Source organism: Phocoena sinus, chromosome X (genome assembly GCF_008692025.1).
Source record: "Phocoena sinus isolate mPhoSin1 chromosome X, mPhoSin1.pri, whole genome shotgun sequence".
NCBI lineage: Eukaryota > Metazoa > Chordata > Mammalia > Artiodactyla > Phocoenidae > Phocoena > Phocoena sinus.
In genome coordinates this window covers 11,888,286-11,914,030 of record NC_045784.1, presented here as the reverse complement: position 1 = coordinate 11,914,030, position 25,745 = coordinate 11,888,286, and the positions used below count along the sequence as shown (strand labels likewise).

The 25,745-nt window shown below is 41.7% G+C and overlaps 1 protein-coding gene across 3 annotated transcripts in view; it reads right to left on the bottom strand.

Annotated features, from left to right (window-relative positions):
• The window catches only part of GLRA2 (glycine receptor alpha 2), a 195,633-nt gene that overhangs the window by 19,781 nt on the left and 150,107 nt on the right, over positions 1-25,745 (bottom strand). For all 3 annotated transcript variants that reach the window (XM_032620076.1, XM_032620077.1, XM_032620078.1), the window contains exon 8: positions 16,383-16,532. In XM_032620076.1, the coding sequence (XP_032475967.1) occupies positions 16,383-16,532 (150 nt within the window). The remainder of the gene's footprint in view (positions 1-16,382; positions 16,533-25,745) is intronic.

Sequence of the window (25,745 nt, the reverse complement as noted above, 5' to 3'; positions counted from 1 at the left end):
CTAGGTTGTTTATTTCTCCATTGTAGGCTGAGACCTGTTAGCTCAAAAGCCTGCTGGCACCAAATGCAAATTTTACACATTGAATAATTTTTAAATGGCCCAAACAAGCAGATTGTTAGTCCCCTAGAGCCTGCCTGCTTCGCACACCTCATATAACTATGCCTGGCGTCTGCTGGCCAGTGATAAGGTAGAGTCTGTGGTTAGAAGACCCCAAGCCGCTGCTGCCCTTCGGAGCTCTCCAATGGGACCCTGCCTGCATGCTGCTGAATGCCGCCACCAAGACAGATAAGGCCCGCTCTCGGATCTCCTCGTCCCTTCTCGTCGGTAGCTCGTCGTTGTCAGCCCCTGGCCCGGTGCCTGCCGTGAGGGACTCCCCCCATCCCCCCGTGCAGTCCTGCTCAAGCCCATCCCTACAGCTTGTGCTGTGGTACTGCCACTCGCGAGCACAGTTTCCCCTGATCAGCCCCCGAATCCTGACAACCCCACAAGCCTCCAGAAGCTATGCAACTTTGCCGATACCTGATTTTCACCCAGGGAGGCCCGTATTGCACTTCTGACCTCCAGACTTAAGATAATAAATTTGTCTTGTTGTAAACCACTAAGTTTGTGGTGATATTATAGCAACGATAAGAAGCATGTGTTAGAGGAAAACATAGGCAGAACACTCTGACATAAATCATAGCAAGATCCTTTTTGACCCACCTCCCAGAGAAATGGAAATAAAAACAAAAATAAACAAATGGGACCTAATGAAACTTCATAGCTTTTGCACAGCAAAGGAAATCATAAACAAGACCAAAAGACAACCCTCAGAATGGGAGAAAATATTTGCAAATGAAGCAACTGACAAAGGATTAATCTCCAAAATTTACAAGCAGCTCATGCAGCTCAATAACAAAAAAACAAACAACCCAATCCAAAAATGGGCAGGAGACCTAAAGAGACATTTCTCCAAAGAAGATATACAGACTGCCAACAAACACATGAAAGAATGCTCAACATCATTAATCATTAGAGAAATGGAAATCAAAACTACAATGAGATATCATCTCACACCGGTCAGAATGGCCATCATCAAAAAATCTAGAAACAATAAATGCTGGAGAGGGTGTGGAGAAAAGGGAACCCTCTTGCACTGCTGGTGGGAATGTGAATTGGTTCAGCCACTATGGAGAACAGTATGGAGGTTCCTTAAAAAACTACAAATAGAACTACCATATGACCCAGCAATCCCACTACTGGGCATATACCCTGAGAAAACCAAAATTCAAAAAGAGTCATGTACCAAAATGTTCATTGCAGCTCTATTTACAATAGTCCGGAGATGGAAACAACCTAAGAGCCCATCATCGGATGAATGGATAAAGAAGATGTGGCACATATATACAATGGAATATTACTCAGCCATAAAAAGAAACGAAATTGAGCTATTTGTAATGAGGTGGATAGACCTAGAGTCTGTCATACAGAGTGAAGTAAGTCAGAAAGAGAAAGACAAATACCGTATGCTAACACATATATATCGAATTTAAGAAAAAAAAAATGTCATGAAGAACCTAGGGGTAAGACAGGAATAAAGACACAGACGTACTGGAGAACGGACTTGAGGATATGGGGAGGGGGAAGGGTGAGCTGTGACAAAGCGAGAGAGAGGCATGGACGTATATACACTACCAAACGTAAGGTAGATAGCTAGTGGGAAGCAGCCGCATAGCACATGGATATCAGCTCAGTGCTTTGTGACCGCCTGGAAGGGTGGGATAGGGAGGGTGGGAGGGAGGGAGACGCAAGAGGGAAGAGATATGGGAACATATGTATCTGTATAACTGATTCACTTTGTTATACAGCAGAAACTAACACACCATTGTAAAGCAATTAAACCCCAATAAAGATGTTAAAAAAAAAAAAGAAGCGTGTGTAGGGCTTCCCTGGCGGCACGGTGGTTAAGAATCCACCTGCCAGTGCAAGGGACGTGGGTTCAAGCCCTGGTCCAGGAAGATCCCACACGCCGCGGAGCAACTAAGCCCATGTGCCACAACTACTGAGCCCACATGCCACAGCTACTGAAGCCCGTGCACCTAGAGCCCGTGCTCTGCAACAAGAGAAGCCACCGCAATGAGAAGCCCCCACTCGCCGCAACTAGAGAAAGCCCGCGCGCAGCAACGAAGACCCAACGCAGCCAGAAATAAATAATTAAATAAAATAAATATTAAAAAAAGAGAGAGAAGCATGTGTTACTGCAAATAATTCAAACCGCAAAGGCATTTTCGTATTTACACTTACGTAAGGCAAGCTTTGCTAAAGTCACAGTATGTATGTCAGATTTGGAAAGGTAGTTGCAGCAAAACTACAAAAAGGTAAACGTGTATTCATAATAATCTATGCCTCTGGGGAGAGGCTTTTAGGTAAGTGTACAATTAAAAGTGTTTAATTATAGAAACGCTGCAGCAGCATTTTCCTGACACTGCCTCATTCCATCCATTCCATTTCTGTACAGAGCGACATTCCTACAGTTCCATTCTGATTATAGCATCTTTAAGACCTTTTGGTGGCTCCCACTTCGTGAGCAGCTGTAGTCTTTCTTCCTCATCCCTCCATGTCCCCAACACTTGGCCAGACCCAGCTCTTTTTTTTTTTTTTTGCTTTAAGTTCATTATCTGTTTTCATCCTTATGAAAGTATTTTTTTAAATTGAAGTATGGTTGATTTACAATGTTGTGTTAATTTCTATTGTATAGCAGAGTGACTCAGTTATACACATATATTTTCTTTTCCATTATGGTTTATCACAGGATATTGAATATAGTTCCCTGTGCTATATAATAGGACCTGGTTGTTTATCCATCCTGTATGTAATAGTTTGTATCTGCTAATCCCAAATTCCCACTCCATCCCTCCCCCCCGCCACCCCCTTGGCAACCACCAGTCTGTTCTCTATGTCTGTGAGTCTGTTTCTGTTCCGTAAATAAGTTTGTTTGTGTCATATTTTAGATTCCACATATAAGTGATATCATATGGTATTTGAGACCCAACTCTTGATGATGACTTGAAAGCACCCTGTTGTTTCTTGCTTCGGAGCCTTTGCATAACTGTTCCCTCAGCCAGAACATCCTCCTCACCCCTTTTTCATCTGTCAGGTTCTTATTCCTGTGTCAAGACCCAGGTGAACAGTCAGTTCCCTGGTGCTACTAAGTGGAGGAGATGCTCTCTCCTTGGTCATCACGAAATCTTACACTTAAACCTCTCATGTGGTACACAACACTCTGTGTTGAAATCATTTGTCTGGGACTCTGTCTATCCTAGCAAACAAAACACACATAGCACCAAAAGGAGAATAGGTGATGCAAGTTTTCTTATTTTAATGTTGAATTCCCTTTAAAAAAAATTGTATAGCAGAAGTCTCTTAAAAGAGTCTGTGTGCAAAACTAGAACTTCAACTAAGTTTGATAATTAGAGGATCACTGATGTTAAGGACCTGGGGTAACTGTTTTATTGCCAAAAAGGGGTGGGGGGTAACTACTGTATTGGTCACATTTTCATCTACGTGGAAAATGTTCGTTCTCTTTTCATTCTCCTTCTTCTCCTCTTGACATTATATCCATTTCTCTACCCCTCTCCTTGGACCATCACATGAGTCATACTTTTGTCTGTTTATCCATTCTGTCTGGCAAAAGTCTTACTCTTCACAGGCATGTGACCTGTAGTGAACATAGGGGTGTACATATCTTTTTGAAGTAGTGTTTTCATTTTCTTTGGACAAACATCCAGAAGTGGAATAGTTGGGTCATATGGTAGTTCTATTCTTAATTTTTTGAGGAGTCTCCATACTGTTTCCCATAGTGGCTACACTAGTTTACACTCCCACTAACAGTGTACAAGGGTTCCTTTTTCTTTGCATCCTCTCCAACATTTGCGATTTCTTTTCTTTTCAGTAATAGCCATTCTAACAGGTGTGAGGCAATATCTCATTGTGATTTTGATTTGCATTTCCCTAATAATTAGTGATGTTGAACATCTTTTCATGTGCCTGTTTGCCATCTGTATATCTTCTTTGGGAAAATGTCTATTGAGAGTCTCTGCCCATTTTTTAATTAGGTTGTTTTTTAATGTATTTTAGATATTAACCCCTTATCAGACATATTGTTTGCAAATATCCTATCTCCCATTGCACAGGTCGCCTTTTTGTTTTGATGATAGTTGTCTTTGCTGTGTAGAAGCTTTCAAATTTGATGTAGTCTCATTTGTTTTTGTTTCCCTTGCCTTTGGATTCGGATCCACCAAAAAAAACTCAGTAAGACTGATGTCAAGGAGCTAACTGCCTATGATTTCTTCCAGGAATTTTATGGATTCAGGTGTTACATTGAAGTGTTTAATCCATTTTGAGTTAATTTTTGTGTATAGTATAAGATAGTGGTCCAGTTTCATTCTTTTGTGTGTGGCTGTCCAGTTTCCCTAACACCATTTATTGAAGAGAGTGTCCTCCCTTGGATGTTCTTTGCTCCTTTGTTAGTTAATTGTCCATATATGTGTGGGTTTATTTTGGGGTGCCCTTTGTGTTCCATTGATCTGTTTTTGTGCCAGTACCATACTGTTTTGATTACTATAGCTTTGTCGTTTAGTTTCAAATCATAGCATGTGATGCCTGCAGCTTTGTTCTTTTTTTTTTTTTTTTCCGGTATGTGGGCCTCTCACTGTTGTGGCCTCTCCCGTTGCGGAGCACAGGCTCCAGACGCGCAGGCTCAGTGGCCATGGCTCACGGGCCCAGCTGCTCCGCGGCATGTGGACTCTTCCCGGACTGGGGCACGAACCCGTGTCCCCTGCATCGGCAGGCGGACTCTCAACCACTGCGCCACCAGAACCAGAATCTTGTTCTTCTTTCTCAAGATTGTTTTGGCTCTTTGGGATATTTTGTGGTTCCATACAAATTTTAGAATTATTTGTTCTAGTTTTGTGAAATATGCCGGTGGAATTTTGATTGGGATTGCAATCTGTAGATTGCTTTGGGTAGGATGGACATTTTAACTATTCTCCCAATCCATGAGCATGGAATATCTTTCCATTTGTGTCTTTGATTTCTTTCATTAGTGTCTTAAAGTTTTCAGTGCCCAGGTCTTTTCCCTCTTTGGTTAAATTTATTTCTAGGTATTTTATTCTTTTTAATGCAACTGTAAATGGGATAGTTTTCTTAATTTATTTCTGATAGTTTGTTATTAGTGTATAGAAATGCCACAGATTTTTGTATATTGATTTTTGTATTCTGTGACTGTACTGAATTCATTTACTAGTTCTAACAGGTTTTTGGTGGAATCTTTACGGTTTTCTAAAAAGTGACAGTTTTACTTCTTCCTTTCCAATTTAGATGCCTTTTATTTCTTTTTCTTGCCTAATTTCTGTGGCTAGGACTATCTTGAATAAAAGTGAGAAGAGTGGGTGATTTTGCCTTCTTAATTTTTTAGAAATTATTTAATTTCTTGTTACCTTTCAGTCCCTCATTATCTCTGGTATTGATTAAAACAAGAACCTTCTCCTCTTCCTCTTGCCTCCTGTCCTGCTCTGTTTGAAGCATTTTCCGTAGTGCCCAACTGGACTTTTTTTTCATAATGAAAATTTCACCATGGCATCCCCTCCCTACTTAAAAACTTAGTGTCTCCCCATTGCCCTGAGGAGGAAGTTCATCCCTCTTAGCATGGTGTGGAGCCTTTCCTTGCCTAGCACCTGTTCACCTCTCCAGCTTCCTGTCTTGTTACTCAACCCTGAGGGAGCACACGTGTTGGCTTGGTACTGTCTTAGTTGGCTTTTTCTAGAAGGCCCTGAGACAAAGATATGAGTACAGATAGTTTATATGGGAGGTCATCTCGGGAGGCGATCTCAGGAGGCACCAGTAGAGGAGTGGGAAAGTGAGGTGGGGAAAGAAACAATGTCAAAGGTGCATTGGTACAAAGGTTACAGTGTGGGCAACTGGGGCTCAGGGCCACTTGGAACCCCTGGGAGCCAGTGTAGAACATACCTCCGAGGGACAAGGAAGTTGGGATATTTAACCCTCGCCCCCAGCGGTTACTGATGGAGGGCTGTTCCTGGAGTAAGCCCTCAGTGTTGCCAGCTTGCCCTGCAAAACTGGAGCATGCTTCTGGGGCCTAAGACACCCTCCTCCTCACACCAAGGCAGAGCAGAACTTGTAGTAGGAAGCCACCGCTGTGTTTAGAAGCAGAGAGTGCTGTGGGGATATGGGTGGGGCGTCCACAGCGTTTACCGTAGAGTCTGTATCACAATATATCATATGTGCATAGACTAATAAGCCGACACGTTTTCTGTCTCTCCCTGGCCTGTGAGCATCCCAAGGACAGACTTTGTGGATGGCTTGTAGAAAGTGTGCAATACATCTACACTGAATCTATGAGTGAATGAATCAGTAAAACAGTCTGAAGGTAAGGGAAAGTGAAAATTTTGAAGAGAACAAAATCAGAGTCAGAAAAATATGACCTAGTAGGAAGGAAGGTAGTAAAGAAAATAGAGATAATGGGAAATAGCCCGAGATGAAAGAAGGAATCGGAGGGAGACACTACAAAGACAGGCATTTAATTTGCAAGGCTGCTTCTGCAAGTCACTTTGCATCTTGCAAAAGGGAATTCCATACTGGATGCCCTAAAAGAACAGTCTGTCACAATACCTAACAAAATGGAAGAAGCAACAACTGAAAAATATTTGAGGCCTCTATACCCCTGACAAGTATCAGCTCTGTACCTTGGTGGTATAGGGGAATTACAAAGTACAGTGACATTTCTTTTTTCTTCCTGGCTTTCGCAGTTAAGTTCAAACTCCTAATCCACACAGGTCTGTGAAAGCCTCATCTGAACCCCTCAACCTTTAAGACAAAAACCAAACATGCCTCCTGCCTCCCAGGAGAAGCATCTACAACCTCTTCAACATCCTGCTTGCTAAGGAAGCAGTTGTTACCTTATTTAATGATGTATGAAATCCTCTTTAAGTACTTTGTGCAAACATGTGGCAGAATATGGAAAAAATGCTAAATGACAAGAGAGAACATACACTGTTGCACTGTGTTCTTCTTGAAAGGAAAAGAGAAAGCTTCCTTCCAAGGACAAGGAAAAAGGAGACCTGTAGGGATCTTCAATCTAAAAATACCTTCATAAAGTATTTTCTGTTTGTTAATCTTTCAGTGGCTAGTTTCCCAACGTGGAATCTCTGAGGTTAATGTCCTTGACCTGACTGTGGACATGTTAGTAGCAAAGGTATGAGGTAATCACGGCATTTTCTTACCGAAAGCCGTTTTACAGAGTTCTCTGGAGCCTCACTACTCAAAGTGTGGGTCTCTGGACCAGCAGCATCAGCATCACCTGGCCCGTAAATGTTGCAAAAGTCCCAGGCTCTGACCTACTGAGTCAGCGCCTCTTGGGCTGGAGCCCAGAGTTCTGTGTGTTGCCTAGGCTTCAGGTGATGCTCACGTGCACCAGAGTTGGAGAAGTGCTGATCTAGAGCAGGATGGTCAAGATGCAGTCCATACACCAGCACCGCCTGTGAACTGTTCACTGCAGTCTGCAACCGGACAAATGCACTTGCTGGTGGTTATTCTCAACTCCTGTGCTGGTCTGCGGAATGAGGATTCCTAGGCATTCTCCCAATCTGAGGAACAAACCCACTTTAAGAGTTCCCCACTGGGTTTTCTCTAGAATGAATAAAACTCTTTGTTGCTTGTTTGATGCTGTCCTACTGCCTTCCCTTTCTCTTTAACACCAAACGTGGATGTGTGCGCCTATCGAACCACACATGTTCACGTGTTAATCCTAAAAATAAGTTTACATTATGACTCTTCGCATCAATGAGCATTCCCTAAATAGGTGTGATAAAGAGCTTAATTTTTTTCCCTGCCCACATACAAGCATCTTCATCTCTCAGAATCAGGATGTTAATTCAGAGTCTGAACCTAGTATTTTCCAGATGTGACCCTGCCTTACTTCATGCATGAAGCTATCATAGCATCAGAGATCTTTTTTGGGGGTAGGAGGCATCCACGTGAATTGTGTCTTAATGAATGAAGCCAATCAGATGCAGTTGTCCTTCCTACTCAGTTGAGTGTGCATTTGAGTAAATAAATCAATTTTTAGAAGGTAGGCTGCTGAATAGAATTTGCCTTTTTCTAATGTAAGGGAAAGACAACTGGCCATCGCCCAATGGGCCCCACGTGTATGTGAATCAAGCAGGAATTGACTCTGACTGATGTTAGCAGAACCGGAAGTGCTCTCCTGCCTTGGTGGGCGGGTGTTTGCAAGGGTGGCACGATTTACATACAAGAAACAGAAAATAACGTAGAATGTTTCGTACTGAGAAGTGTAACCTACCAATGTTCTAAACCAAGGTTTTCTCCACCGTGGAACTGGCAACATTTAGGGCTGGATAATCCTTTGTCGTGGGCGCTGTCCTGTGCACTGTAGGATATTTAGCAGCATCCCTGGCCTCTACCCACTAGGGGCTAGTAGCATCCCTCCCTTGGCTGTAACAACCAAACGTATCTCCAGACATTGTCAGATGTGCCTTGTGGGGGGAGGGCCTAATAGCCCAGGTTGAGAACCACTGCTCTAATCCTTTGGAGAGGAAGTAAAAGGTGAGAGACCTTAAAAAGCAAGATTATCAAAGGTTGACCTTACTCTGAATATAGTTCAGTGGGTCCCCTGTTTGCTTAGATTTGTTTGGTCGGTTAGGCTTAGTGGTAGTGACATCTGCCTTTCAACAGCCTTCTTTCAAAGTCCGTTTACATTCTAATTGGGTTGGCAGGGTCTTAATGGGCTCTGTAACTTTGAGAAAAGTGCCCTTGTACTGACTGGCTGTGGCTAAACTACATCTTAGCAGTGGGAGGTAAAATGGAAGAATTCAGCTTAGCCTCAATCTTTCTACTTCTCTTGTTTGGACACTGTAGAGTAAGAGCACGAATTCATTATTTCAACCCTATGACTATAAAAATAGCTGTACCTGGCTGACATCTTGCTGTGCAGTCTAATTTCCCTTTGTGGAAGAGAGACGAGAGGAGTAAAAATGGGGGAGGGAGCAGGTCGGCAGTCTGTTGCTGTATTCTAAGATAGTTGATTTTAATCTGTAGACTATGTTCGCCCATACATTGAGCAAAACCTTTATGGCTCTGAGTCTACCACATACCTTTGTGGTGCAGAAAGTGGATACTAAAACAAGCAATCACTAAATGTAGAACTTAGCACATACCAGGGCCTATTTTAGGAGCTTTACCCATGGGAAGTCATTTTATTCTCACCACAGTCCTATGAGGTGAATACATATTAACTCTATTTACAGATGAGAAAACTGAGGCACAGGTAGTTTTTTCTTTTTTTTTAAGTAACCTGCCAGGGTCACAGAGCTGGTAAATTACAGAGCCTCCATTTGAATGTTGCCAGTTGTAGTAATCTCACAGAATACCAAGCTCAGGGTTACTCTGAGACCATGACAGAGTGAGACAAAACAAGGCCACTTCATAATGTTATCTAAGCACAGATGAAAACAAGGTCACTGTGACACCCAGAAAATACTAAACATCTTTCTTTCAGTTAAAATGAGTGACTGCTGCTTCTTTACCAAATATAGTTTTATTTTCACTCTAGTCTGCCCTCCTATAAATAAGATTTATTGAGATACCTAATCACTGAATTGCCCTTGCTTTCTGACAGCATCCAGTCTAGAGCAAACCTCTGCTTCCGTAGTCTTTCCTCCCAAATCGCCCAGTTTAGAGCCCTCTCTATGTTCCCCCTCACTGCAAAGAGTATAGTAAACCCAACTTAACTACCAGCTTGTTCCTGGTGGCCTTTGCTTGAAGGGCATTGACACCTATTTGTCAGTGTTAAAAAGCTAGAAGTAGTAGCTAATTTTCCATATGAGTAAATCACTATCAAGAAGATTATTACATTCTAAAAAATGGGCCAAATCCAACGAGGTGAACAGTTATAGCAATAAATATAAAGTCCTTTCTTTAGGTTTGAAAAAAATGAAGCACATAATCAAGAGCAGATAACTTGACAGCTATTTGTATTAATAGGAAAAAAAAGACTTGGGAAATGAACAAGCATTAGCAACGTCAAAATGAGCCAATCGTGGAATATGACTACTGAAAAGCACTACTGTAATTTAATGCTCTATTAAAAAGTGCAGATAGGGCTTCCCTGGTGGCGCAGTGGTTGAGAGTCCGCCTGCCGACGCAGGGAATGCGGGTTCGTGCCCCGGTCCGGGAGGATCCCACGTGCCGCGGAGCGGCTGGGCCCGTGAGCCGTGGCTGCTGAGCCTGCACGTCCGGAGCCTGTGCTCCGCAACGGGAGAGGCCACAGCAGTGAGAGGGCTGCATACCGCAAAAACAAAAACAAAACCAAAACAAAACAAAAGTGCAGATAAAGAGAGGGGATATTCCTGCTTTTCTGTATTACGTGCTGATCATGCCTGCACTATCCCATTCTGTGACTCATACTTCAAGATGTCACTAGCGAACTAGAGAAAGGGTGACCAGTGTGCTAAGAGGCTGGAAGCTGTATCATAGGAAAGACTAGGTCAGTTTAGCTCAGAAACTTTGAGAAGACCTGCCGGCTCACCATCCTTAAGTGTTTGAAGGGGTGTCTCCAGAAAGAGAGGAAGGAGACTTTGGTCCTTAAGGGGAAGGAGTGTTGGTCTGACTGGGGACTTTCCAGGACCCCATGGGTGTGAAAAAGCCACTCCCAGGTGACCATTTGCTCTGGGTCCTTGTCTTCTGGCCTTCACCAGTGGGGCTTCCGCCCCACTGGAATGGGAAGATCTAAGGGCCTTGGAACATTGAGGAGGAAATAGTGCAGGGCTCTGGACCTCCCGAGTGGAGGGACAGGGCTTCTAAGTTGTTCCCCTCCTGGGGCAGTGCACTGGGATTTGAGGCTAAAGCCTGGATAACGATAAAATAGCTACTGTTCTTGTAGGTTTATTCCCCTCCAATAGGTCCAATGGAGGGGAATTGGAGGGGTCCAGTTCCCCTCCAAAGGGAAGATGATTGGTTAAGAGCAGGATTCAAGTATTTCTAGGTAGAGTGTCCTAAATAAACCCCCCCAATACATTTCAATTTTATATTCTTCTGTAAAGCGTACAACAAATGGGTAGAAAGTGACACCTTATGAAAGGAACAAATTACATACTATGCGTGCTTGAAAGAGTGGTATCATTTCCACCCGGTAGGATCAGGAAATTCTTATTTTTAAATTGAAGTATAGTTGATTTACAATTTTGTGTTACTTTCAGATGTACAGCAAAGTGATTCAGTTATATGTATATATATTTCAGATTACTAGGAAGTTATCTTTCGGGAAATTGGCAATCTAACTAAGAATTAAAGGACAGGGAAATGAAGGGAGGGAAAGGGAAAATTGCAAAAAAAATGAGTACTTTTCCAAGTTACTGTCACGTGAGACATTTTGGTCAGGGCCTCACATTCTCACCCTGTTGTCTAATTAGGTTGAGGCCCCGTCTTTTCTTCCTGGGAGGTTGAAGTCTAAACAGTGTGTTCCCAACATTCCCTTTAAAAGGCAGCTCATCCTCAGGTGGCCTAGAAGCCACAGCCATGTTCTCAAGCAGCTACAATTTCTGTTTAGTCACTGAAAATAAAGAAGTCAGAGCTCTATGAGTAACTGGAAACCTGAAATCAGGCACAATGCCAAAGTCAGGAGTGGTGTGGCCAGATATAAAAAGACAGGGCGAGAGAAGCGCAGGTGAGGCTTTAAAGTTCTTATGGGGAAGTTGTTAAACCACCACACGGTGTGAAAAGTTACTGGAGCTGAGGGCGTAACATAAAAATAGGATTTTACTACTTAGACCTGGGGCACATCAACTTCTAACAGGCTGCGGTTGGCCCAACCATAGGGATTTACAAGTTCTGTCAGTGAAGATCTCAGCTTGATTGTTGTTGAGAAACTCTGCTTTGATAAAATTGGCTGCTTTTTGAGATGTAGAAAAGGTAAAGCAGATACACCTAGTTGCAAATTGCCTGGTCCCCTCCTTGAAAGTGACCCTGTTTCATAACTTGATGGTTCAATAAACACCAGGCACTCTTCCCATGTAAGTAAATGTAATCTCAGGGCTCTCTCGGTAAACATCTTCCTTGAACAAATCATCATGCCAGTGTCACTTTGGGAAGTAATCTGCTCTGGGATTTTCTTATACCGTCTAAAGAATCAGGCTGGATTGTGTTGGGGAGGTCAGTTTCCTAATGGGAAATTAAAGAGATGACTTTTTTATTGGGAATATTGAGCATTTTAACATGGTGGCCTTGTTTTTGTTTTTAAACTCAGGCCACAACCTATTAGGGTCTGTGAAAGTCTAATGGTTCAAGACCAGCTGGGCTGGAACTAGGGCAAGGTAAGGTCTCAGGTGCAAAATGTAAGGGGGTGCCAAAACCCCAGTACTTCAGGTCAATATTTTAATGCAGTATTTGAAAAATTCCTTATTAATGCAAAAAGCCATGGGGAAAAACTACCAAATTTAAATAAATACAAGATCTGACCCTGTACTTGTGTGACTAATCTCACTTGCCTCACCCTAATCTCATCCCTGATGGACCAGCCTTAAAAAAACTGAATAGAAAATATTAGGGTGCATTAGAGGTGTTTGTTTCAAGTGTGTGGGTGGGAGAGAGATACTGGATCAGAATGTAAGATGTAAAATGATGTGAACTCTGCAGAGCAGCAGCTGAGGCCCGGGGCGCTGGAGCCAGGCTGCCTGAGTGTGTGGCTTTGGGCGTTTTACCTCACCTCTCAGGGCTTTCCTCTCCTCATCTGTACAGTGGAGATAAGAACACTGCCTTCATTATTGGCAGGATGACCACTTAATTGATCCCAACAAGGACAGTTTTGATAGTGGAAAGTGGCTTGGACGATCCAACTCTATAATGTTGATGCTTTTTTATTTTACAGTAATTATCAAACAGTAAGACAATTACAGATTTAAATCATCAAGAAATGACAAAACCATTCAATCATGAGCATTTAGATGCCCACAGCAAGACTGCTCAGCCTCTATTTTGTTGGTCTCATGTTCACTGAACTTAGGATTTTCTCATGTTTTCCACTGACCCCACCAAAGGGTGGCCTAGTGGCTTTCTAGGTTTTGTATGCCATGTCATGGGCCAAGGCTGGTTCCCCAAATGGCCAGCAGGACAGCAGTATCTCATCACTGACAGACCAAAAGAAAGAAAGATTTATCCCTAGCCTCTTGTGTCTGAGTGCACTTCATTTTATCAGCAAGCTCCCTTCCAGCTATCCTGGAAAGAGTGTTAGTTATGACATTGCTTCTGGAAAGGGTCAAGAACAGAGGCCAGGGATGGGGATGGTTATTTTTTAGATTTCAACACATGTTAAAGTGAGAACTTGTGTACTGCACCTGTGTACCCCCAACCCAGAAGATCACACCATGACAGAAAGCAGATGTATAGAGTGGAGGTCCACCAAACCCATCTGAGTTTATTTTAATGCAACTATTAATAAGTGTTTTGGTTTAAAGTGAATAATCGAAGACAAATGCTAAATTACACAGGGCATCAGGAAAATAGGCAGGAACAGGATTTCTGCAGTAAACTGGGCTGTGTGATCACAGTACTCACAGTTGTGGGGACTAAATCAATTCTTGTATGGAAAGTATGGTTTATAGTAACCCCTCAATCAGTGTGAGCTCTCGTTACCATTTTTTCTAAACATAATTCAGACTCAAAAAAATTGGAAAGTGCTACTTTGGAAAGATGCCATTTCCTAAGGGACAAATAATTGGAAATGCCTCCCCCTCCTTTTTTTTTTTTCAAAAGTCAATTGTCAATGACAGTAAGAGCTTTGAGTGCAAAGGGGCACCTGCTGATTGTTTTAATTAAAGTTTTAAATTTAATCGTAAACTTTAAATTCATAACCACACACCTCAGATGGGCTCTCCCACTACCTCTGCCTCAGCATTCTGACCCCATCTCTCTCCTTGGAGCAATGGCTTTTTTATTCTCCCAAACTACTATTTAATACTATATCTTTCCTCCTTAAACCTTCTACATTCCTCCTTTCCATCCCATTTTCAGCTGGTAACCTGCCTCATAATCCTTGGAAATGATAGGAGCAATTAGGAGCTCCTACGTTGTACCATCATCCAGCTACCAGTGTCATTCTCCCATTTTGTCGGTACAGTGGTGTAGCACATGGGCTCTGGAGACACAGCATCACACCTCAGATCTTGCTGTGCTACTTCGTGGCGCATGAGCATGGGCAAATTATTTAACTGTGCTTTGGTATCCTCATCAATGAACTGACACTAATTTAAGTCATTATTAAAATGGCTGAAATATCTGTCCCCGTGTAAGGCCACCCCTGACCCTTGGTTCTGGATTTCTCCCTTTCTCATCTTCTAAAGGTTTTTTGTTTTTCCTAGAAATTATGGTGTCCTTTCACTGCATTGTTGATTTCTCCCTTTTTGCTACAGTATTCCTGTTGTCAAACATGTTCTTTTATTTTCCATTTTGAAAAAAGGTTCCTCCCATGATCCCACATTATCTTCCATGCTATCTTCTAGGCTCCCAGCAGGTTTAATGTATCATTTTTTAAGGGGAACAGATTTTGAAAACTCTCTCTCATCTCTTGTATGTAAAATTTTAACTTCAGTTCGCTAGTATTATTGTTACAGGCACTGGAGTTCTCCGTATCAAAGAGCATATTCCTCTCCCAGAATCTGAAACTGAAAGCAAGTGCAAGGCTTCTGGAGTCCTATACGAAATTAAATTATAAACCAGGGCACTGCTTCCCAAATGTGTCTGCACACTGGCATTGCCTGGGGAACTTCAGAAGATACACCTGTGCCCCATTCCGAGACTGGGATTAATGGGTATGGGGTATGGCCAAGGTTTGGGATTTTTGAAAGATCTCCAATCTATTCTAATGTGCAGGTGAGTTTGGGAACCACTGAACTGGAGATTTCGAGCCATGTATTTCCAACCTCAAACTTCTAGATAATGTAAGTTTGGGGTTTCTGCATTAAAATTAAAGTTGAGACAATGAGATCAGTCTAATTGGATATTTCAGGTTGAAATCAACATGAGTAGGGACCTTATTTACATAAAGCCGAGCAATTCATAAAAAAGCAGTTTTGTGAGCAAAGACGCACACACAAATTATCAATGTTCAAAACAACAGGATTTTAAAGTAATTTTGTCATATGGAATATATATCTCCAACTACAGTTGCTAGATGAAACACAGGGCTCCCAGTTACATTTGAATTTCAGATAAACAACAAATAATTTATTAATATAACTCTGTTCCATGTAACACCTCGGATGTACTTATACTAAATATTTATTATTTATCTGAAATTCAGGCTTAACTGTGTGCCCTATATATTTTTTAAATTGAAGTATAGTAAATTTACAATGTTGTGTTAGTTTCAGGTGTATAGCCAAGTGATTCAGTTATATATATGTATGTGTGTGTGTGTGTATTCTTTTTTTTTTTTTTTTTTTTTTTTTTGGCGGTACGCGGGCCTCTCACTGCTGTGGCCTCTCCCATTGTGGAGCACAGGCTCCGGACGCGCAGGCCCAGCGGCCACGGCTCACGGGCCCAGCCGCTCCGCGGCACGCGGGATCCTCCCGGACCGGGGCACGAACCCGCGTCCCCTGCATCGACAGGCGGACTCTCAACCGCTGCGCCACCGGGGAAGCCCTGTGTGTGTATTCTTTTTCGCATTCTTTTCCCTTATAGGTTATTACAAGATATTGAGTATAGTTCCCTGTGCTATACAGTAGGTCCTTGTTGGTTATCTATTTTATATATAGTAGCGTGTATGTGTTAATCCCAAACTCCTGGTTTATCCCTCTTCCCCCTTTCCCCTTTGGTAACCATAAGTTTGTTTTCTATGTCTGTGAGTCTATTTCTGTTTTGTAAATAAGTTCATTTGAATCATTTTTTTTAGATTCCACATATAAGTGATATCATATGATATTGGTCTTTCTCTGTCTCACTTATTTCACTTAGTATGATCATCTCTAGGTCCATCCATGCTGTTCCAAATGGCATTATTCCGTTCTTTTTTATGGCTGAGTAATATTCCATTGTGTGTGTGTGTGTGTGTGTGTGTGTGTGTGTGTGTGTGTGTGTATACACCACATCTGTTTTATCCATTCATCTCTTGATGAATTTTATTTGCTAAATGTGACAACTCTGTCCCAATTTTAAAGGACTTACCTGAGCAGTAATTCAGTATAGAAGGCTGAATCAGGACAAAAATTACCTTCAGCTTCTTGCTCACTATGTATTGTTCTATTTTCTAAATTACATTGCCTGGATAACCACCTCGAGCTCTACCTGACTTTGTGTGCACTCAGGGTCAACTGTACCTTATTCTGCCTCTTCTGCCTTCTCCGGAGCCGCAGAAACTCCTTGTGCTGCCTGGAGACAAAGTTCACTGCTGCATATTCCAGTAAGGCTGCAAACACAAACAGAAGGCACACTGCCATCCAGATGTCAATCGCTTTTACGTAGGAGACCTGAGAGAGAGGGAGAGACAGAGACACCGTGAAAACTTGTGGGGAAACCAGGCTCCTTATGGTGTGAGCAGCAGAATAACGTCATTTCCCTTCATCAAGGATTATTTTCTAGGCTTTCCTTAAGAAAGTGCTTAAGCGTTTTCCATCCCACTTTGCAGATTCTGGGCAGAGCAGTGAAAGTTACATGCTCCCCTGCCCCAGGCCCTTGTTCCATTTCTCTCAGTATAGCCCACCTGCTCAAGTAGCCTCATCCCTGAGACCAGCTCCAAAGGTGACTACAAGAACTGCCTTCGTGAAAAAAAAGAAAGAAAAAACTTTGAGGTAAAACAGTGGGTGCTACTCTTGAAACTGCTCATTTCCTTCTATTTTTTCTTACCATTTAAAAACTCATTAAGATAATTCCAAAACTTGGATGAGAAATAAACTATATCTGGCTTTGGGTCCTTCAAAAACCAATTTGTAATTTCCATTCAGCTTTTGATCCTAACTGATGCAGAAACAAGTTTCTTCTTTTTTTTATTGAAGTATACAATATTATACAAGTTACAGGTGTATAATATAGTGATTCACAATTTTTAAAGGTTGTACTCCATTTGTAGTTATTTTAAAATGTTGGCTGTATTCCCCTTGTAGCTTATTTTATACATAATAGTTTTTACCTCTTAATCCCCTACCCCTAAATTGCCCCTCCCTTCTTCCCTTGCCCCACTGGTAACCACTAGTTTGTTCTCTATATCTGTGAGTCTTTTTTTTTTTTTTTTACATCTTTATTGGAGTATAATTGCTTTACAGTGGTGTGTTAGTTTCTGCTTTATAACAAAGTGAATCAGTTATACATATACATATGTTCCCATATCTCTTCCCTCTTTTCTTTATTGTTATAGTCACTAGTTTGTTGTATTTTTTAGATTCCACACATAAGTGATATCGTACAGTATTTGTCTTTCTCTGTCTGGCTTAGTTGCACATGGCAAAATTTAGTTCTTTTTTATGCTGAGTAGCATTCCATTGTGTGTGTGTGTGTGTGTGTGTGTGTGTGTGTGTGTGTGTGTGTGTCTGTATACACACTACATCTTCTTTATCCATACATCTATTGATGGACACTTAGGTTGCTTCCATATCTTGGCAATTCTAAATAATGCTGCTATGAACACTGGGGTGCATGTATCTTTTCGAATTAGTGTTTTTGTTTTTTTCAGATATATACCCAGGAGTGGAATTGCTGGGTCATATGGTAGTTCTATTTTTAGTTTTTTTAGAAACCTCCATACTGTTTTCCCTAGTGGCTGCACCCCTTTTCTCCACATCCTCGCCAACATTTGTTATTTGTGTTCTTTCTGATGGTTGCCATACTGACAGGTGTGAGGTGATATCTTACTGTTGTTTTGATTTGCAATTCCCTGATGATTAGCGATGTCGAACATCTTGTCATGTGCCTGTTGGCCATCTGCATGTCCTCTTTGGAGAAATGTGTGTTCGGGTTTTCTGCCCACTTTTTTAATCAAGTTGTTTTATTTTTTGTTTTTTGGGGTTTTTTTTTGTGCTACGCGGACCTCTCACTGTTGTGGCCTCTCCTGTTGCGGAGCACAGGCTCCGGACGTGCAGGCTCAGTGGCCATGGCTCACGGGCCCAGCACCTCCGTGGCATGTGAGATCTTCCCGGACTGGGGCACGAACCCGTGTCCCCTGCATCGCAGGCGGACTCTCAACCACTGTGCCACCAGGGAAGCCCAAGTTGTTTATTTTTTTTTTTGATGTTGAGTTGTATAAGCTGTTTATATATTTTGGATATTAACCCCTTATTGATCATATCATTTGCAAATATTTTCTCCCATTCCATAGGTTGTCTTTTCATTTTGCTCATGATTTCCTTTGCTGTGCAAAAACTTTTAAGTTTGATTAGGAGCTACTTGTTTATTTTTGCTTTTATTTCCTTTGCTTTAGGAGACAGATCCAAAACAAATATTGATGTGATTTATGTCAAACAGTGTTCTACCTATGTTTTCCTCTAGAATGTTTATGGTTTCTGATCTTATATTTAGGTCTTTAATCCATTTTGAGTTTATTTTTGTATATGGTGTAAGAGAGTGTTCTAATTTCATTCTTTTACATATAACTGTCCAGTTTTCCCAGCACCACTTATCAAAGAGACTGTCTTTTCTCCATTACATATTCTTGCCTCCTTTCTTGAAGATTAGTGGGCCATAAATGTGTGGGTTTATTTCTGGGCTGTCTGTCTGGTTCCATTGATCTGTGTGTCTGTTTTTGTGCCAGTACCATACTGTTTTGTTTACTATAGCTTTTTAGTATAGTCTGAAGTCAGGGAGAATGATTCCTTCAGCTCTGTTCTTTCTCCAGATTGTTTTGGCTATTCGGGGTCTTTTGTATTTCCATACAAATTTTACAATTATTCTCGTTCTTTGAAAAATGCCATTAGTATTTTAATAGGGATTTCATTGAATCTGTAGATTGCCTTGGGTAGTATCATCATTTTAACAATATTAATTTTTCCAATCCAAGAATGTGGTATATCTGTCCATCTGTTTGTGTCATCTTCAGTTTCTTTTATCAGTGTTTTATAGTTTTCTAAGTAGAGGCTTTTACCTCCTTAGGTAGGTTTATTCCTAGGTATTTCATTCTTTTTGATGTGATGATAAATGGGATTGTTTCCTTAATTACTCTTTCCGATATTTTGTTAGTGTATAGAAAAGTAACAGATTTCTGTATATTAATTTTTTTATGCAGCAATTTTACCAAATTCATTGATGAGCTCTAGTAGGTGGCGTCTTTAGGATTTTCTATGTATAGTATCATGTCGTCCGCAAACAGTGACAGTTTTACTTCTTCTTTTCCAATTTGGATTCCTTTTATTTCTTATTTTCTGATTGCAGTGGCTAGGACTTCCAATACCATGTTGGATAAAAGTGGCAAGAGTGGGCATCCTTGTCTTGTTCCTGATCTTAGAGGAAATGCTTTCAGCTTTTCACTGTTGAGTATGATGTTAGCTGTGGGTTTGTGATATATGGCTTTCATTATGTTGAGGTTAAATAGTTGTAAACTATCACAAATCAAGATATTCAACCAAAGTAAAACATCAGGGCTGTAGCCTTGGGAAGGTATCTGGTTAAAAAGGAAACTTTTATGACCCTCCTGTGATTGGTTGAGTGCTTTGTACATCATATTTGATAAAGCAGATTCTGAAAGCAAATACTTTTTACTTGCAATGCAAAGTTCCCTTCATCTCACTCAACTTCCAATTATATTTTTAAATAGGAGGGGGGAAATAATTAGATGAAGTTGTAACATGTTGGACCACAGACTACAAACGATTCTTATTCAACTGCCTATGTGAATGTGTACTATCTAGTTTTAATTTTTAAATAGGGTTTCCTGCGTTTTGATAGCTGTTACTGAGTGTTTGCCATCCAGAATTTATGCATTTTACATATATTAATTTTCTAACCATTATGAGAACTGTATTACCCCCATTTTCTGGTGAGGAAAGTGGGGTACAGAGAGGTTAAATTATTACCCAAAGTGAGAAAGCTAAAAGGTGGCAGAGCTAAGATTGGAATTGGAACCCAGTCTGACTAGCGAATCTCCTTTCTGGACACACACAAACATACTACTAGGATTATACCTTTTGTATCTCGCATTTCCCTTTGACCTTTATAGTGAGCGTTTCCCATGTAATTTAACTTTCTTCTAAATCATAATTTCCAGTGCTTGTATAATTGTCTATACCATCATTAATCATTCTGTATGATAGGATATTTAGGTGATTTTTAGTTTCATTTTATGCTACTGTAAATTTGGGAGCTATGAATATTCTTCCCCCCTTCCCCAGATATTTAACTGTATCTCTGATTATTTGTTAGGTCAATTTTTAGACTGGGATTATGGGAGTAAATGCTAAGAAAATATGCTCGTGACTTAGAAAGTTAGTAGGAGCATAGAGGATGTAAAAGCAGAGACTCTAGAATGAGATGCCCGAAGTAAGAAACACTGCTCTGTTGTTACTCTAACTTTGCCAGATTGTTTAACCTGTCTCTGCTTCCCCTCCTCATCTGTATAAAGGAAAATAATAGTAGCTATTTCGTAGAGGTATGTGGATAAAATCATTTAATGTATGCAAAGTGCTTAGAATAGTAAGTGCTATATAAATGTTTGCAATTATTTGACTCCATAAGGGTGTGATTTTGTTAATAGAAAAATCTTGGAAGAGACAGAAAAATCAACAAGGAAAATAAAAACTGCCCACTGTCCTAATATATTCCAATTATTATTTTTAAGGTTACCACCTGCCTTACACTATTTGTCTCCATCAATCTGAACTACTTGGCAGTCCCACATATGTTGTGACAAAGTGGTATAGCACCTGGGATGCTTATTCTCAGTCTTTCTGATTAACAGATGACTCAGAATCCTTCATGACTTGGCTTGGATACCAGCTCCTCTAGGAAGCATCCCTAACCTTCCTACTTTTGTCTCATCTGGGTTGGGGGCCACTTTTCCTTGCTCCCTTATAACTCTCTATTGAGCCTGTCTGTTCTTTTTCAGTCCAGCAGCTTCCCTGACCCAACCACTAGACTCACTAGACTGTAAACTTTTTTTTTTTTTTTTTTTAAGAAAGGTCCTGTGTAGTATTACTCTTTGTATCACCAGCCCAGGACCTGGCAAATAGTGAGTAAACATTAGATATGTGGGATGGATGGATAAATGGATGATTGAATGACAGAAGGAAGGAATGAAGGAAATACCTGGCCATCTTTCCATTTTTGTACTTTAACTTCAACAATTCTTTACTATATAACATTACCCACAATTGCACATACTGGATATTTCTGAGAGTGGACTGTTAGTGCATTTAAATTCTCTCAGCTCACCAAGCATTCCTGGAATGTTTCTTTCCTTAATAAGCAATAATTTTCTTGTATTTGCTGTCCTGGAGCAGTCCTATTCTCCTGTAATAATCGAACATTACCAATCACAGCATTCCGGTTATATGTTATTCAGATGGCCTTTGAATGTTTTAAGACCTAATAATGAGAAGAATTTGTCAATGCCTGATAGATGTCCATACCAAAAGCTAAGTGCAGTAGAACTCACCATCATTCCTCCCCTTGCTAGTGTTTACAGCACTCAGTCATTTGTAAACCTTTCCCCCCCTCCTTCTAGCCATCAGCAGGCCGGGCACGTATTTGGCTTCTTTTATAACTGCTCATAAACAAATCCTTTCAGTCTCTTAATGATTTTGGTTGTTCTCCGAGTTTCCTCCAAATCATGACCATCTTTCCAGCATTGAAGTGCTGGCATTAACTGCATTATTCACACGGATTTAGGTGGTGTTGTGAGACATCTATTACATACGATGGGATGTCCTTCAGTGCTGGTCTCTCAGGATTGAAATGCCTTTTTGTTACTTCCATCCAGCTCTGTTGTCACATTCTCTCCCTTTGGCTGCTAATCCTTAGATGTTTTTACCTCACATTTTTTCCTGTCACATTATTTTTATGATTCCTGGGCTTACATGAGCCCTTCCTGAACTACATTACTACAGTCTTGCAAAACAGTTTTCAAATTAATGAAGCTCTCAGAATGCTAGTATGATTCATTTAGTGTTATCTCTCCAGGTATATTTAATTCAGAAACATAAACACTGAGGGCCTACTATGTGGAAGGCAGTGTAGTAGGTGCTGGTGGGAGGTGGGGCAGAAGATACAAGAATAACTAAGATGCACGCTGATTCTTCTCAGGACTCCCCAGATGATACCCCAGGGGAACCTGTTCATGCTGTGCTCCAGAAAGCGTCATTCACATAGGTCAGGGAGCAGCAAGTTAGGACCTATGAATCGAATCTGCCCCACCACGCTCGATAAATAGTTTTACTGGAACACAGCCATACTCATTCATTTATATACTGTCCACGGCAGCTTTTACAGGAAAATGGTACAGTTGAGTAGTTGTGACAGAGACCATACGGTCTGGAAACCCTAAAATACTATGTGACCCTTTACAGAAAATGTTTGCCAGCCCCTGACATAGACTGCAGTGTTGTCTGGTTTGTCCTGGGGATGTAAACCTTGGTGGCCCTGTTTGGTGCTTGAGAAAACCACGGTCTAGTGAGGGAGACAGTCAAGTGAACATAAAACTGATACAAAGCAGGTGGTCTCATGTGCCGAAGTAGAGGAAAAACCAAAAGGTGGCTGGAAGATGTGGGGAGTTCAGTAGTGACAGGGAAAGTCAGAAAAGGCTTCGTGGTGCTTTGTGACAGCCTGGAAGGGTGGGATGGGGAGAGTGGGAGGGAGGGAGACGCAAGAGGGAAGACATATGGGAACATATGTATATGTATAGCTGATTCACTTTGTTATAAAGCAGAAACTAACACACCATTGTAAAGCAATTATACCCCAATAAAGATGTTTAAAAAAAAAAAAAAAAAAGAAAAGGCTTCGTTCCTGGATGGCAGGGCATTTGACTTAGGGCTTGAGGAAAGCCAGGACTTTGATGCGTGGAAGAAGCTATGAAAGCAAAACCATGAAGATGGGAGAGAATAGGTGGGCTTGAGGATGGTCAGCAATCCAGTGACTGGGATGTGCTGGGTACCGGGGAAGTGCATGGTGAGGTATGGACAGGTGGGCTGGGCCAACACAACTTCCAGGCAGAGGCATCTGGGTTTCAGACTGCTTGTAAAGATAAGCTAATTATGGTTTTGAGGTGGGGTATAGCTATATAAGGCCTTTTCTAATTAGGTTGGATTTCTTTGTCTCAAAAGCAAGAGTCTTAGCAAAAGTAGACATTTTCCCTCCATATAGAAATTTACCTTCTCTCCTGACACTCTCAGCTCTACACAGGGTCAGTTCTCTTCCAAGCTTTCTAACAACATCTCTGAATCCTTTGCTGAATCTTCTTCGATTTCTTATCTGTGGTCCTTGAACTCTTTCCTCTTCGATTTTCCCTGTATCTTCAGGTCCTCAATAAATTCATCCACTCCTATAGTTTCTCTCTCTCTCTCTCTCTCTCTGTGTGTGTGTGTGTGTGTGTGTGTGTGTGTGTGAGATTGGCCAAGTTCTTGTGAATCCCATTTCCTCTTCCTGGGACACCAGTAAACAAGATTTTCCAGTTCAGGTGGATCCCCAGTGGAATGTGGGCAGAAGTAATATACACTGCTTCAGGGCCTCTAAAATCTCCCAAGAGGTCATTAGGACTTAACCTTTCTGCAGCTACCTTGGGTGTCACTCATCTAAGATGGCAGTGCCATAAGATGGGAGAAGCCTGGATCCCTAAAAGACGCAGGGCCACCCATTTCACAGTGGAATGTAATATGAGTGAGAAATAAATTTTTATTGTTTAAAGCCATGGAGATTTCAGGGTTTTGTACTTCCAACATTCCCAAACCCATCACTCAGTCCTGACCTCCTGACCTCTCACCAGTATTCTTGTGCTCATTATAAAAGGCCCAGTGTGGGGTGGGGGTGAGGTGGTGGTGGTGGTGGTATTTCCCTGGTGGTCCAGTGGTAAAGAATCCGCCTTACAATGCAGGGGATGTGGGTGGTTCCATCCCTGGTCAGGGAACTAAGATCCCATGTGCCGCGGGGCAACAGGTTACACTGGGACAGGCCAGGTAGTCAGTGCTGCCACCATCCTTCTCTTCCAAGGAAATCTGATTTTCCTGGCATTAAATAGCAAGTAGTAAGCCCGTGTGCCACAGCTACAGAGCCCACGCACCCTGGAGCCTGCGTACCACAACTAGAGAAGAGAAAACCCACATGCCATAACGAAAGATCCCGTGCCACAACGAAGATCCCACAGCCCGCAACTAAGACCCGACACAGCCAAAAATAAATAAATAAAATAAATTTTAAAAAAATAAATTAAAAAAATAAAAGGCCTGGGAAATTCCCTGGCGGTCCAGTGGTTAGGAGCCCGTGCTTCCACTGCGGGGGGCATGGGTCTGATCCCTGGTCTGGAAACTAAGATCCCACAGTGCCGTGCAGCATGGCCAAAAAATATATAAAAAGGCCCACAGTTAGGATTTGCAAAAGCAAAATCATTAAATGTCCCACCTTCCCATTCACTTCATTTGAATCTTGCTTCCCACCGGCAACACTAGTTTCACCGTTAGTTCTTTCCTTGCCTTCACCTCTGTTCAGTCTGTTGCAAAAGCTCAACATTGACTTCTGCAAAGCACCCTTAGGTTCACCCTTTTCTCTCCATTCCAAAGATGTCACTGCAACCCTGGCCATCAACGCTTACACCTGGTTATTATAACAACTTCCTAACTGATCACCCTGTACCCAGTTCCTCCTCGTGGCACTTTATCCTTTTGCTTCTGCCAGATTTAATTTAAACACCAATTCATTTTGCAACACATCTTGAGAACTACTGTGGCTGCCTAGTATAGGCTCTAGTATCCAAGATCTCACACAGCGTGTGTCCACCCTAGTTATTCAGTCTTATTCCACTCTTTCCTAACATGAACCTTGTGCTTTGTTTAAGCAGTTCTTCTTACCCTGAGGAAGCCAAGTCCATTCCTACTGAGAATCTCAGTCATTCTCAGATGGGTGTAATTTTGCACCACAGGAGACGTTTGGCGATGTCTGGAGATATTTTTGGTTGTCACAACCAGGGGGAGGTGCTACTCGTGTCTAGTTGGTTGAGGTCAGGGATGCTGCTAAACATCCTATAAAGCACAGGACAGTCCCCACAGTGAATAGTTATCCAGCCCAAAATGTCAATAATTCTGAGATTGATAAGCTCTGAGAGAGAGAAAGCACCCGCCCCCAACCCAGGTATCCAGGCCTGGTTCAGTGGTCCTCAGCTGGGGCTGATGTTGCCGTGAGAGGACACTTGGCAATGTCTGAAGGTGGTTTTGGTTGTCCCACCTGGGGAGTGAGGTTTTGCCACAGACTTCTAGTGAGTAGAGGCCAGGGATACTGCTGAAAAGCCCAACAATGCATAAGACAGCCCCCATGACAAAGAATTATCCAGCCCCAAATGTTAATAGTATGAAGCCTGAGAAATCTTGGTTTACACTCTTCTCCCAGCATAGAAATTCTTCCTCCCTTTTCCTGCTTTCTCTACCTATGTATTTCCAGGTAATTCCTCAAGGAGTAGCTCAGTCTCCATCTCCAGAGTGATGCTTTCTCTGCCTATTCTAGCCCACAGTGGTCTTACCCATCTTTAGGATTTGTAATGCACTGGTGGTTAGCAT